Raw genomic sequence first — 16,027 nt, 5'->3', positions numbered from 1 at the left:
GAAGCAAAGGGAGGTGATGGGTGGACGTTTTCCAGACTGGGTGGTGGTTTGCTCTTGACCAAGGACCAGTTTTGGGTCCATTTATTCTTTTCAATTTTTTTTATAAGCATCCTAGACTCTGGTATAGTAACAGCATTATAAAGTTTGCACATGACACAAAACTTGGCAAAATAGCTTATAATGATGAAGGTAGTTATAGACAAGATGGTGAAATGGGAAGAAGTATGACAGTTGAATATGGAGAAGTGTGAAGCGATGCACTTTAGAAAGACTAATATGGAAAGGCAGTACACTGTAAGTGGTATGATTTTGAAAAGCCAGGACATGCAGTGAGTTTAGTTTCCATATACACAAAGTCTTAAAGGTGGTAGGGCAAGTTGATGTAGTTAAAAAGAACATTGATTACTTGGGATTCTAAATAGAGAAAGAAAATATAAAAGCAACAAGATCATACTAGAACTTTATATGTCATAGATGAGGTCTCATCTGGAGTATTGTGGACAATTTTGGGTACCACACTTCAGGTAAGATGTAAAGACTTCACTTGGAAAGGGTACCGAGGAGGTTAATCAGGATATTCCCAGCAATGAGGGACTTCCGTTATGAGAAGAAGTTGGAAAAGTTAAGGCTGTTCTCCTTGTAACAGAGAAGGTTAAGTGGTGGCCTAATGGAAGGTTTTCAAGATGAGAGGTTTTGATAGAGTAGATAGAGAAAAACAATTCGCTCTGGCATGTGGGTCAGTAATCAGTGTTATGGATTCAAAATCGCTGATAAAAGATCTAAAGGGACGATGAGAAATTTGTTTTCACTCAGATTTGTGATCTGGAATTGTCTAACTGAAAAGATAGTTGAAGTAAATTCTATAAATAATTTTAAAAGGTACTTGTGCAGGTACTTGAGGATGAGGAACTTTATAGGGTTAGGGACAAAAAGCGGGAGTTTGAGACGAAGCATAACTGTGCTTTATAAGAGCCAGTACAGGCATGAGCAGCCCGATGGCCTACATCTCTGTGTTAGGTTTCCATGATTCTCTGAAGTGCAGAAAGTGAAGTCTAGGTGCTCCTGAAAGTTCAATAGGTGTGTGGAGTGAACTGATGAAGAACACTTAGCAGGACTGAGTGAAGCAGGGCGTTGGGGAGGGGTGGGTGCTTAAAGAATAGGATATAGTATAATAAGGAAATGTACTCACTTTTCCTCACCTGTTTAGGTCATTAAGTCATTTTCTACTTTGCATTCATGACATGGCATATGCTGTGCTGTTCAATTCGTCAGCTATCTTCAACCATGCCTTGTTGGTGAGAGTAGCTGGGGAACAATGAGTCCCTCCTCCTCCTGACTGCATCCAACAGCGATTTCCGTAAGCTGTCATTAAATCCGACTGCTGATTTTGCTCTTTGTCCACCACACACCCGGAATATCTCCAATTTCCAATTGTGCATTGTCCCTTCAAATACAGCTGAGGTTCTGTCATGCAAGTGTGCATCATGCTGCTGTGCAGCTTGGAGATGTAAAACCTGCAAGTCAAAATTAATGGTACAATTCATTGGCAATTACAAATTCCAAACCATTCAGCTGACTTCTGGGTTTCTCCCTTGCAATTCTATCACCCTGTTCACACACACCCCCAACCAACTCCCTTTTTGCTTGAAAGACACCTTCAAATTAATATTGGGGCCATAGTTTCTGTGTTGGCCTTTTACTAGAACAAACCAAGACTCATCCTACTGTTCTGCTTTCTCCCTACAAGCCAGCGGCCCAGATCTTCTGGTCAGCAGTGGAGCGTGTTTGCCTGCCAATGACTGTGATTTGAATGGTGCACTTCCCTTTTTATGCTGGAGCTTTAGGACCTTTCGACCTCAGCTCCACTTTGAATCCAGTGTCAAGCAGAGATAGCATCTGATGTTGGAACGTTACACTCTTGCTGTTTAAAACCAGTGGCAGACTGCTTCATCAAGGTGGTCAGCGGATTGTTTTTTTTTCTTGATCAGTGTTTCATCTTCAGCGATGGTGGTCTTACTTTTTCCTCTTCTAGTCCACACAGTTGCAACATTTTGCTTTTGGAGACAAAGACGATCCTCTTGCTATCTTTATGCACGTTGACTTGTTGCAATTGCCTCCTTGCACCTCTGACCTTGTTGCAATCTGTATGCAGATGGCATGTGTCTTATCGGGCAATGATGTGTGTTATTTGCAGAATTTGCACTACAAGGGGTTATGTATCAGTTAGTCTTGGCTTGAATTCTAAATAAGTCACTGTAACTGGGTTGGGCCAGGTAGATCCTGCTGAAGTATTCATTGTGGTATGGCCGAACTTCATTGGGGATAAAGAGTCTTGCCATTTGGTTCAGTGAAAGCCGAAGCTCGTTGAAAGCAGTGTTCATTATAGTGGCATTATAGTTTACATGGAGTTCATTTTATGTATTTTTGACAAATTATGGTTATAGTATGATTGGTTACGTTAGTGTGGTAAAACATTTCATCCATACTAGCATAGCACTGATGGGTATTACAAAAATGATGGCGTAAGGAATAACATCTGACTGCTTCGCTTTGTGAAACATGCCCTTATCAGTGTTAATTGACTTTTTAAAAACTTCCAATTCTTTTATTATGGATCTTTGCAAAGACAAAACCTTGTTTCTTCATCATGAGCTTCCATTTTAATGGTAATTTGCTAATTCTCACACTGCCATATAAGAATAAATAGTTTCTAAAATGGGTACGTTTAAATCCAAGAAACTTGTAACCTGCAGCATAGAAATGTAAATCTCTTTAAACAGTGTTCTTGAAATCGATTATATAATTAATAGTAAAACATCTTATTCCTCTGATCACAATGCCTTCTCCACTATAATCTGTGCAGTGAGATTGGTTGAGAAGGATATGAATGCTTTTAGCCAAGAATTTAATTTTAATAAACCATTGGAAATAAGTTTGCACTTGGCATGATTTCTTTTAGACAGAAGTACCTATAATAATCTATAGCTGAGATGAACAGCACAGTGCTACTATTTGCTGAATAATTAATGTGTGGTGTTGGAAGATGAGAAGAGTATGTACAATTACAGTTTCTAAGAACTGTGTAAAATATTACCAAAGTATTCATATTGGATTAACTTTATTATAGAGCAATAATTAACTTAGCTTATTACAATTAGTTGTAGGAGAAACTTGCACACAACAGGAAGGAAATATTTCAAAAATGTATTCCCACCACCTGCACAATTTTGAGTTTATGGAGTTGAAACCTGAATACAGTATTCAAGAATGTAATGTGATCTGTCACGGCCTCCAAAAAGAGGCCTACCCTCAATTGTCTACTTCAACTACCCACTTCCCATCCCAACATCGTTTTCTCTAAGGTCCTCAGACATGTTGTCGCCTTCCACTTCATACCCATTTCTCTCAAAGCATCCTGTTTAATCCCTGCTATCCTACTAACAGCACCTGACTGCTTGCATCAATACCACAAATAATATCCTCTGTTTTTGTGCTGCCTTATATTTCCTGTGAGGGGTTGGATAGCTTAGTCGGCTGGATGGCTAGTATGTGGCCCAGAATAATGGAATAAAGCCAACAGTCTGGGGCCGATTCCCATTCCAGCTGAGGCCAATTTGGGACCTACCATCTCTCCCTGCCCCTGAGAGTGGAAGGCAATGGCAAGACACTACTGGCAAAAAAATTACCAATGTGACTGTTCAGGATGAAGCATCAACAGACAATGAGCCAAGGACCTTCTGGCAGAGCACAGATGAATGAATGTTTCCTGCCCCCTTGCCTTCTCTGCAGGGTTTGATACAGTTGATTCTGTTTTAACAGTTCTCCATTTTCATGTGACTGCTCTCATGTGGTTTCTTTGCTACTTGTCCAAATGCAGTCAGCAAGTTCCAGCAAAAGCTTTTCTTCCTGCCTCACAAAGTCTCTTCCAAAGCCTCCAAATATACCCAATAGCCCCCTTTTTAAAATTTGTTCATGGGATGTGGGGGTTGTTGGCTAGGGCAGCATTTATGGCACATCTCTAATTGCCCTTGTTCAGAGGGCATTTTTTTTTAAGAGAGTCAACCACATTGCTGTGGGTCTGGAGTCACATGTAAGCCAGACCAGGTAAAGACAGCAGATTTCCTCCCTTAAAAGACATTAGTGAACCAGATGGGTTTTTTACAACAATCGGCAATGGTTTCATGGTCATCATCAGACTTTTAATTCCAGATTTTTATTGAATTAAAATGTCAACATCTGCCGTGGTGGGATTCGAGCCCAGGTCCCCAGAGCATTACCCTGGGTCAATCAATGTGTGCACTGTCATTCACTGACATGAATGTGTTTAGAGTCAACTATCATATGTAAGCTGATGATGCTCTTTCCATCACTTACCTGACCCCTATGGCCATCCAGGTTGCCTGTCTAGCATTTGGTTATGATGTAAAAGTTTTCTTGAGCAAAGTATCAAGGAGACCGAAGCCACCATAAAGTCTGCTCCCGTGCTACTAACTCCATTCCTGGCTACTTGCTTAAGAATCAACTACTGTATGAGATTTTGGCATTCTGTTTAACCCTAAGTGATGCTCCATATCCTGTCTATCATCAAATTACTTACTTCCACTTTGCAATTTTACCTGCTTTTGCCCCAACCTCAATTCTCTTGCTTTTGCAAGAACATCTCCAGGATTTTGTAACTTCTAGCTTTAAATGCTCCACAGCCAGTATGTCCGGAATCCTCTTGCCTGTATGCAAAGTCCCTGCCCATCACCCACACCTTTAGTGGCCCCCTTTTCCAGTGTTTTGATTTTAAAATCCTTAACCTCATTTTTAGATCAATCCACAGCCTCTGCACACTCCTCCAGTCTTGTATCCTAACCTCTTCAGCACCCCTTAAACTCTGGTGTTTTGTGCATAATCTCCTTCCTTCCATCACGTCATTGGCACGGCTGCCTTGTTTCTAATCCATTTATTCCCCTTCCTATGCTCCTCCATCTTTTAATCTACACTAGTGGAATGCTGTGTAAGAGAGAAAAAAACCCTTTGAAATCCTATAGAATGTGGATTTCACACTTGTCTGCAAAGTCTTCAGAGATCTGATCTGTTGTTAGTTTTTAGCTCCATAAACCTGAGGTTTTTTCAGTATTGCTTTTGTATGCAACATTGCTCACTATGTAGGTTAGACAGCAGTGAAACACTACATGTTCGGTCATGTAATGCCATATACCTGAAGGTCATGAATCAAAATAAACATTCATCCTTCAGGACCGCATCAGTACGCTATACTCAGGTATTACTCCCACTTTTGATTGCTGTCCAATGACTCATGCTGCAAATCTTTGTATAGATGTCAGGTGAGGCAGCGATGGTGCTCCCTAAGGTCAAGTAACTTGCTGGCACTTTCTGTCCTGGCTCATGCATTGGAACTAGACACTTGAATGAGGTAATTGAACAGCATTAGAGCCTTTGTGATCATATCTCATGACATCACTTTCAGAAGAAGTTAAGTGAAAAAAATGATCATTCCAAAAAAAACGATATTAAATAATTGACAATGGAAAAGATACTATTTGTAACGATTTTGCAAATAAGCAATATATTTTATTTCATTGGAATTTTTGATTTTGCTTTAGTGATCTTCACAAGACATGTTATCTCAATTTTTGTATTAGATTGCAAAATATAGCAGTTACTTGAGATTTATCTGCACCATACAGCATTAGACTTAAGAAAGCTGACCACTGTCAATTAAAGTAAAATGAAATGTTATGTTTGTTAGTCTTCCTCCCCTAATGAGCATAAACTTTTTAAAAAGATGTGTTATTAATATAAGTAATGTTTTTATTCCTTTAGAAAGGCGAATGAAGGCTTAGCAGCGCTGAGTGAAGATGGGAATTCACCCCTATCAGTACAGCAAATGGCCTACGGTGAGACAGAATTGTATTGTAAAAACTGTTGCATGCTTTTTTGAGTATTATAGATATATTTTCCCACAGTCTTTGCAGCAAGATGTAAATATGGGGCTGGATCTTGCCAAACAAGCCAGATATCAATTAAAGTTTAGTTTGTTCTGTTTTATTTCTTCAGTAATTATGAGGAGGCATTCTAGCAGAAGAACAGTGGCCTTTCAGAGACTCTTAAGTTATAGCCGCAGATGGCAACACTACAATGGAACAATAACACCAAGAAGTGGATATTAAGAAAAATGGAAACATAGAATAGGACTGGGCCATTCAACCGCTTGTGCCAGTTGCACCATTGAATTAGATCTTGGTAGCATGGGGGGAGGTGGTCGAAGAAGCAGTTGGTTGGGGGGGTTGACCATTGACTGGCTAGCAGCAGCTTGTAGGCTTCATGTTGATCTGGGGTACACAACTGCACCCCCTGGTTTCACATTCAAAAAGCATACCTTTTTGGTGTCTTGGGCATGCAGAGTTGAACTCCATGGTCACAACAGCTGCCCAGGAATGAAAATCCTATTTAGAGTCTGGCTGTTTTGTACAGTGGAGTCATTAAGCATCACTTAAGTAGTTATGTAATGCTTAAAAGGTTAGACATAAAAAGGTAAGCACAAGGCTGTACAGCATAGGCTGCTATTTAGAACTATTTGCTTTAACCATTTCTGTCTTGATCCTGGATTCACACTTTGTTAGAATTCTAATTTGAACAGGGTCATAAGACATGCGATGTTACTCCTGTCTTCCCCTCTCCACAGATGCCTTCTGACTTGCTGAATTTCCAGCATTTTATATTTTATTTTATTCTGCTTCTTGTTGAATTTTAGAAATTTCCATCTGTGTCTATATTATTTGTTACAAAAACAAAGTTTAAAAGTTTTTAATAGGTAAATGGATGTGTGAAGGGGGTCATATGACCTCTGAATTCTGTCTGAAAAGAAGCTTGGGTGGCTTGGTTGCTATGGGGGCAAGAGGGGTCCAAGTCAAGAGGCTTGCTGAGAAGGTACAACATGTTCACATCTGTAGACAATGTCAAGGACATCTGTGCTGACTATGTGTGAACTGTTAGCCTCGGAATCTCATGCAAGGAGGTGTTGGAACCTCAGGTTTTATAAATGGTTTGCATGAACTACCTCTGTAATTCCAAGGTAGAATGGAATGGGGGGTCTAGAAGATAACTGATTAGCAATTTCTACCCAGACACAAGGCCCATGTGATTCACATTGCCATGGAGATGGGCTTTGGGAAGGCAAGAATCCATAGAAAACCATTGTTGTATTGGATTACCCGGTTTCCTAAGATATCAATGAACCTCACAGACCCAAGTCAGTCTGCAGACATCTGAGAGGCACAGAGCAGGAGACAGGCAGCTAATCCTGCACCTGAAGCAGGGGAAATGCTGCCACACAGAATGCGGATGGGAACTTGCAGGTAGATTGAACAGAACAAATTCGTGAGGATTTAAGAGGCTGGAAGATTCACACCAGCTTGGGCTAGAGGGAAGGAATCTCTAGTGTAACCCTCAAAATGAAAGTCGTTTCTGGGATTAAAAGTTACCTGGCTGGAAAAGGAAAAAGGAAGCAGGCCATTGGGAGTGGAGAATAGTTTTTGACTGGTTCCAGGAAAATACTTCAAATACTCCAAAACGATATAGATGGGTTGGTGGAGTGGGCAGTAAAGTGGCAGATGGATTTTATCATAGAGAAGTGTGAGGTCACACATTTACGGAGGTCAAACAGTTATAGGGATTACAAAATAAATGGGAATATACTAAGAAGGGTAGATGAAGTGAGAGATCTTGGCGTACAAGTACACAGGTCCCTGAAGGCAGCAGTTCAAGTAGACAAGGTTGTAAAGAAGGTATATGGAATGCTTTCCTTCATTGGCAGAGGTATAGAATATAAAAGTAAGGATATAATGTTGGAATTGTATAAAACACAGGGTGAGGCCACAACTGGAGTATTGTGTGCAGTTCTGGTCACCACATTACAGGAAGGACGTAATAGCTCTGGAGAGAGTGCAGAGGAGGTTTACAAGAATGTTGCCAGGGTTAGATAAGTGTAGCTACGAGGAGAGATTGGATAGGTTGGGGTTATTTTCCTTAGAAAAAAGAAGACTGAGAGGTGATTTGATTGAGGTGTACAAAATTATGAGGGGAATAGATAGAGTGGACAGGATAAAATTGTTTCCTTTGGTGGAGAATTCTAGAACCAGGGGACATAGGTTCAAGATAAGTGGCAGAAGGTGTAGGGGAACATGAGGAAGAACTTTTTTATGCAGAGGGTAGTGGGTGTCTGGAATTCGCTGCCCAAGTTGGTGGTAGAGGCAGAAACTCTAAACTCTTTTTAAAAATTACCTGGATCTGCACCTTAAGTGCTGTAAACTACAGGGCAGTGGGCCGGGTGCAGGAAGGTGGGATTAGAAAGGGCACCTGGGTGTCCTTGGGCTGGCATGGACAAGATAGGCCTAATGGCCTCCTGTGCTCTAACATTTCTATGGTTCTAAGAAAGCGCCTCACCAATAAAACTCAATAACGCTTCTTAGGCAGCACCTTCCAAACCCATGACCGCTATTATCTAGAAGGACAATGGCAGCAGATACATGGAAAACCACCAGCTGGAGGTTCTCCTCCAAGCCACACATCATCTTGACTTGGAAATATATTGGTGTTCCTTCACTGTCGCTAGATCAAAATCTTGGAACTCCCTCCCTAACAGCACTGTGGGTGTACCTACAAGAAGGCAGCTCACCACCACTGCCTCATGGGCAATTAGGGATGGGTAATAAATGCTGGTCTAGCCAGCGATGCCCACATCCCATGAATGAATTTTAAAAAAACTTAAGGGACTGTGTAAAGTATAACTGTAGTGGGGGATTTTAGTTTGTGCTAGAAGTTAAATTGGGAATTTCTTTTTGTAGTTTTAAAGTAGAAGTTGCATAGGAAAATACCGTTTAATCAATGTCGCTTTTAGTTTGTTATAGTAAAAATATTAAAACTTGAAATCTTGTCACCTGATCCTTCCAGTCAGTCACTGGAAATTCAAATACCTTACAATATCCGCAGACACCGACGATTTTAACACCTCATTCAAATAAAATCAAAAAATGCTGGAAATACTCAGCAGCAGATCTCACAGTATCTGTGGTGAGAAAAACAGTTAATCAGCAGAATTTTAATTCACCTGAGGAGGCGGATGGGCAGGCCTTTAATTTCCTGACATGGGTGGCATGCCAGTCTCCTGCCATGGTCCCAACTCCAGGTCATTTTCTTGCAGGCAGGACCAGAGAGGGTGTGACATTGAGGACTGTTTAAATGAAACCATACATATTGTTGCATAAAAGCTATTGCAATCTATTTGTGCTTCTCTTTATTACTTCTCATAGATATCTTTGTCTTTTATACACTTTTCAATTCATAACAACTGAACGCTGCTTATAGTCTCGGCAGGTAAATTATAAATGTGTGCCGACTCTACAAAATTCATAGCACTCAGCTGGCAATTTGAAATAACGGGCATGTGCTTTGAGGTGTAGCTTAAAAGGCAGATCTCTGAATTCAACTTTCAAGAACATGGCCCATAATTTACTGTTAAATTAACAGTGAGGCCAGTAGCATTCGATGTTATTTATAGTATAGACACAAAGTTAAATGCAGTAAACCAAAAGTGTCTGGTAAGTTCCATTAAGTTGTAAGAATGGCAACTCATTGTCTGCCTCATTACTGAAATGCATCAAACAGTGTGAAGTTGCTGTACTTGCATGGTAAAGATAGGAACTAACTTCAACACGGTAATTTCAGCCTGAGTATACACCTAATGATGTGATATGTTGATTACTGCCAGTCTGCCTTTATGGACTGAGAATTAACTATTACAAATGTACACATGTGTGTCATTCCTTCAGGTTTTAATTGTTTTTGAAGATGTTAAATGTAAGATTTTTTCACTTTTCCTGTGTCTCTTTTTTCTCCTTTTTTATCCAGTCTTTCCCTTTCCTTATTTTTCCTTCCATTTCGGAATTGACATTGTATTTGTCCACTTTGACTTGTGTTGCCTTCTCAGTACTTGCACTGTTTATTTCACAAGCTGATTTGTTAAAGCGATAGTCACTTGTCCAGTTCAAACATGTCCCCGATGCCTATTTTTCCTTGCTGGAATGTTATCAGCTCGTAGTTTCAGCAACGTGCCACGCAAACATTTTATAAACCTAAGCTTGCAAGGGCAGCTGTATGATGGCAGGCTCTTTTGGATACCCTGCTATAGTAAATTGTGGGCCATTGTATTTTCCCTGTCCCTGCTCTGTGCAGTGCTCCATCTTGTGGCTACGTAAAATAGTTTGAAATATCGGGCAGAATTTTTAGCTCGGCGGGTGGGCATAAATTCCTGTGGACAGCATTTTCAGTAGCTAAATTTTCAGGTGATTTATTATGATGCATGGACACTTTCAGCTTCTGAAACCTTTTGTTTTTGATTTTCTAGGTCTTCAGCTACCCAGAGGGTAGCCCTCTGCCTTCAGGGTACTTTCCCCACAGCGCTGGCCTGTGTCCACTTTGAATTCAATGCCTGCCCTACATGGCAATGCTGAGCTTCTCAGTACATGCTTCACGCTGGCTGGCCGTTAACTGGCCAGCCAGTGTGAAATCGCAGTCAGGGGCAGCTTGCTTGCATGTCGATGCCACCTTCTGTCACTTAAGTGATGATTGAGAGTAGACTGATGGAGCAGTAATTGGGCAGGTTGGATTTGTCCTGTTTTTTGGGCACAGGACGCACATGGGCAATTTTCCGCACTGTTGGATAGATGCTAGTGTTGCAGCTGTATTGGAACAGCTTCGCTAGGGGCATAAGTTTTTCATTAGTATTGCCAGAATGTTGCAATATCCAGCGCCTTCAGCAGTTTCTTGATATCTCACGGAGTGAATCGAATTGGCTGAAGACTGGCACCTGTGATGGTGGGGACCTCAGGAGGAGGCTGAGATGCATCATCTGCTTAGCAGTTCTATCTGACTTACTTGTTTATATTCCTTTGCCGACTTTGTGTCCTCCTCACAGCCTACTTTCCCACCTAGCTTTGTATCATCAGCAAAGTTGGATACATTATGTTTAAATGATTAATATAGGTTGTAAATAGGTGAGGTCCCAGCACTGATCCTTGCGGCACCCCACTAATAACAGCCTGACAACCTGAAAAAGACCCATTTATCAGTTTACCCTCATATTTAATCTTCTCCGTCCTTATTTCTTTTTTAGTTGAAGGCAATAGTAAGTCATTGGATGTGGTCAGAATAAAGGGAGAAAGTAAAAAAGCCTAAAACAGACTTAATGTGCATGTATGTGAATGTATGGAGTGTGGTTAATAAGATTGGTGAACTTTGCACAGGTTGAGAAATGGAATTATGATATTATTGCTATAACAGACCTGGATCATAGATTTGAGAGGTTGGGACTGTTTGCTTTTGAGAAAAGGCTGAGAGGAGACTAGATAGAGCAATTCCAAGATCCCGAGGGGTATGGATAGGGTAAGTAGTGAGAAACTGTTCCCACTTGAGAGCATCAAGAACTAGAGAGTACAGATTCAAAATAATTGCATAAGGAGTAATAGTGATGTGAGGAAAAGTTTTTCACCCAGAGGGTGGTTGGAGTCTGGAATGAAGTTCCTGAGAGAGTGGTGGAGGCGGGTTCAATCAAGGTATTCAAAAGAGAATTGGATTGCTACCTGAAAAGAGAATATGTGCTCGATTACGGTGATAATACAGGGGAGTGGGACTAGGTAGAGTGCTCGTTCAGAGAGTCAATGTAGACTTGATGGGCCGAATAGCCGCCTCCTGCACTGTAAAGGTTCTGTGATTCTTGATTCTTATTCAATGCCTTCTGAAAATCCAAATATACTACATCAACTGTTTCCTTTTTATCTACCCTGCTAGTTACATCCTCAAAAAAACTGAGATCACTGAAAGAATTTAAAGAGGAGGTAGATAGACTTTTGAAATATTGGGAAGTTGAGGGCTATGAGGAGCTGGCACAAAAGAGGAGTTGAGGCCTGGGGCAGATCAGCCATGATCTTATTGAATGGTTGGGCAAGCTTGAGGGGCCGAATGGCCTACTTCCCCCTGTTTCTTATGAGATTTGTCAGAACAATTTTCTTTCATAAAACCAAATTTACTCTGCCTAATCATGATTTTCGGGTTCCCTGTTGGCACCACCTCAATAATGGAGTGTGGCATTTTCATGAAGACTGATGTTTGGCTAACTGGCCTGTAGTTCCTTGTTTAATCTTCCTCCTTTCTTCAATAGTGATGTTACATTTTGTTACCTTTGAATCTGTAGGGACTGTTCCAAAATCTTTGGAATTTTGGAAGAGCACAGCCAATGTGCCACTATATCTACAGCCGCCTCTTTTAAAACTCTTGGATGTAGGCCTTTAGGCGCAGGGGATAGCTTTTAGTCCCATTTAATTCTGTCAGTACTTTGTTTTTAATTATTTTAAATTCTTCACTCTCGTTGAACCCTTGGCTCCCCATTATTTCTGGCATGTTTTTTGTGCCCTCAGCTTTGAAGGCAAGTTACACAGTGTTTGTTTACTGGCTCTGTCATTTCTTTGTTCCCCATTATCATTTCTCCTGTTTCAGCCTCTAAGGCAAAGGTTCCAAAACTTTACTTATCGAGCAAATCTACCTGTGTGCCTCTACCAGCAGGCAGATTTTATGTTTTAACACCTTTCATGCTTGATTATTGTGGAAAATATACAAATTATAATTTTTAAAAATATTTGTTTATGGGATGTGGGCACTGCTGGCTAGGCCAACGTTTATTACCCATTTCTAATTGCCCTTATTCAGAGGGCATTTCTTTTTTAAGAGTCAACTACATTGCCATGGTTCTGGAGCCACATGTAGGCCAGACCAGGTAAGGACAGCAGATTTCCTTCCCTAAAGGACACTAGTGAACCAGTTGGGTTTTTATAACAATTGGCAATGGTCATTATTTGACTTTTAATTCCAGATTTTTTTTTTTAATTGAATTCAAATTCCACCATCGAACCGGGGTGCCCAGGGCATTACCCTGGGTCTCTGGATTGCCAGTCCAGTGACCACTAATGTAACCGCCTCCCACAAATTATAATTATAATGGTTTACTCGCTATTAATATGATAGATGAGGTTGGTTGTTCGAGAATATGTGCATGTTTAGAGTGATAGTCATAAGTTACTTTCTACATAAAGCTGATGTTGATACCTTGATTTCATTCCAGTGAGTTATGAAAATCCACTTTCACTTAATTAAGTTGTAGCAAATGGTATCAAAACTTTCACAGTCCTGGCTAGCAATTTGGTGAACTCTGCATGTATTTGGATTCAAAACTCAGCTTTTGCTCGAGTTCACCATCAGGTGGTTTTCTTGCTTATTGCCTCTTTGAGATAGAATGGAGGAATGAAGGGGATTATGTGACCAGACCTGGGTGGCTTGGTTACTATGGGGACAAGAGGGGACCAAGTCCAGAGGCTTGCTGAAAAGGTGCAAGATATTCACATCAGTGGACATGGCAAGAGCATCTGTGCTGACTATGGGTAAACTGTTAGCCTCTGAGCCTCACAGGGAGGTGTTAGGTATTAACCTGCAGACAAATTGTGAAACGGTAGTGAGCCGAGCTGGTTGTGCTTCACCGGGTGATGAATGGACTTCTACCAATTTTACCTAAATTTTGGATGAGACCTGCGATGGTTTAACCTAAATCTATTATTAATAATTAAGGCACCACTATAATTTCGATAATTCCTTCCCATTTGATATTTCCCAGAAACATTTTCAGATATTCTGACATTCAAGGATGTGGAGGGTTTTTTCCCAAAAAACAAACTTGCCCTACACCGGTTTTCACAAAGTCATTTCTCAACACTGTGTATCATTCAGTCTTGTAATCACTGCAAACTACAAATGCATCCACTTTTTAAGTGAACTTTTCTCTTCCCCCTATGCATCCTATTGTATTTAATATCAACCACATCGAAAAAAAGGATTGATTATTCAGTTGCTTTGAATATTTTGGTTCCTTGAAGTATTAATATTTTTAGAGCGCCCCCCCCCCCCCCACCATTATATGCTCAATAATTCTTGCACTTCTCTAACTTCCTTGCAAATTTTTTCCTCTGCATCTTTCCCACTATTGGCCTGTGGACTACACTAAGCAATGTAATTGCACCTTTTTTGTTTCTTAGCTCTAGCCAAATAGATTCTGTCCTTGACCCCTCTGGGACAGTCTCTCTCTCTCTCTCTCTCTCTCTCTCTCTCTCGCCAGCACTGCAATGTTCTTAGTAATCAATACTGCCTCCCCACCCAATTTCCTTCCTTCCCTGCTTTTCTGAATGCATGTATCCAGGAATATTTAATACCTGGTCCAGCCCTCTGTTATCACCACAACATCATATTTCCACCTGCTATCTGCACCTGCGACGTATCGATCCTGTTTATCACACTCAGTCCATTCACATACATGCACAGTAACCCTAACTTAGATTTTATTACTTTTCTCCCTATTCTGAACCCACCAGATAACTTTATTTTTCCTACTACAGTGTTATCTGTCAGTATTCTGTGCACCGTGGTATTCCTCTCTAGTATTATCTCCTGGTTCCCACACCTCTGTCAATTAGTTTAAACCCTCACCAATAGCACTAGCAAATCGCTCTGCAAGACAATTGACCCCGGCTGTGTTTAGGTACAACCCGTCTGGCCCGTACTGGTCCCATCTTCTTCAAAGCTGGTCCCAATGCCCCAGGAATCTAAAACCCTCCCTCCTGCACCATCTTTCTAGCCACGCAATCATCTGTTTTATCCTGCTATTTCTACACTTACTTGTGCATGGTACCAGGAGTAATCTGGAGATGACTATTTTTACTACGATTACTACTTTTGACATGCTGCTTTGCTAATTTCCTATGTAGCTCCTTTAAAACCTGACTACAAGACTACATTCTTCTTTCTATCTCAGTCATTAGTACTGATGTGGACCACTACTGTTGACTGTTCACTCTCCCCCCTCAGCGTGCTCAATATCAATTTGGTAACAACCTTGACCTTGGCACCAGGGAGGTAACATAACCATTCTAGATTCAAGTCTGCAGCCACAGCCTGTCTGTTTCCTGAATTATTGAATCTCTTGTCACTATTGCTCTTCCAGTTTTAATTCGTGCTCCCTGTACAGCTGAGCCCACCATGATGCCATGGACTTGGCTCTGACTGCATTCCCCAGATGAACCATCACTTTTATGGGAGAGTGAGATGCACTTGGAGCTCCTGCACTATTTGCCTGTTTCTTTCTGACTGTCTGGTAGTCATCCATTCCTTCTCTCCATACTTACACTTAAGATGTGGGGTCACCACATCCATAAATGTTCTATCCACAAAGCCCTCAACCTCACAGATGTACCGCAGTGACACTAGCTGCTTCTCCAGCTCCAAAATCCGGATCTCGAGCTGCTGCAACTGATGATACTTCCTGCACATAAGGTTATCCCAGACACAGAAAGCATCCTGGAGTTCCCACATAGCACAGGATATGCACTCAAGAGGTCAGTTAGCATGCAGGTACAGCAGGTGATTAGGAAGGCAAATGGAATGTTGTTTATTGCAAGGGGAATTGAATATAAAAGTAGGAAAATTTTGCTACAGTTGTATAGGGTGTTGATGAGACCACATCAGGATTATTCTGTACAGTTTTGGTCTCCTTACTTAAAGGATATAATTGCATTAGAAGCAGTTCAGAGAAGGTTCACTCAACTGATTCCTGGGATGGAGTTATCTTATGAGGAAAGGTTAGATTGGTTGGACCTGGATCTTTGGAGTTAGAAATAATTGGCAAAAGGAGCAAAGGTGATGTGACAAAAAGTTTTTTCACCCAGTGGTTGGAGTCTGGAAGAAACTTCCTGAAAAGGTGATGGAGGCAGGTTCGATCGAGGTATTCAAAAGGGAATTGTATTGCTACCTGAAGAGAGAGAATGTGCAAGGTTATGGGGATAAGGTAGGGGAGTTGGACTAGGTGGAATGCTCTTTCAGTTAGCCAGAGCAGACTCGATGGGCCGAATGGCCTCCTGCACTG

The 16,027-nt window shown here is 41.0% G+C and overlaps 1 protein-coding gene across 2 annotated transcripts in view; it reads left to right on the top strand.

Annotated features, from left to right (window-relative positions):
* Nucleotides 1–16,027, top strand: part of LOC144685933 (gamma-secretase subunit Aph-1b) — an 87,757-nt gene that overhangs the window by 24,870 nt on the left and 46,860 nt on the right. For both annotated transcript variants that reach the window (XR_013577819.1, XM_078550984.1), the window contains exon 3: nt 5,833–5,906. Coding sequence is in view for 1 of the 2 variants with exons in the window: in XM_078550984.1 (XP_078407110.1) it covers nt 5,833–5,906 (74 nt within the window). In the remaining variant the exon portion in view is untranslated. The remainder of the gene's footprint in view (nt 1–5,832; nt 5,907–16,027) is intronic.

Source organism: Cetorhinus maximus, chromosome 1 (assembly GCF_964194155.1).
Source record: "Cetorhinus maximus chromosome 1, sCetMax3.hap1.1, whole genome shotgun sequence".
In the NCBI taxonomy this organism is placed as follows: Eukaryota; Metazoa; Chordata; class Chondrichthyes; order Lamniformes; family Cetorhinidae; genus Cetorhinus; species Cetorhinus maximus.
Note: the sequence above shows the minus strand (reverse complement) of the source record. Positions and strands in the feature narration are given on the sequence as shown.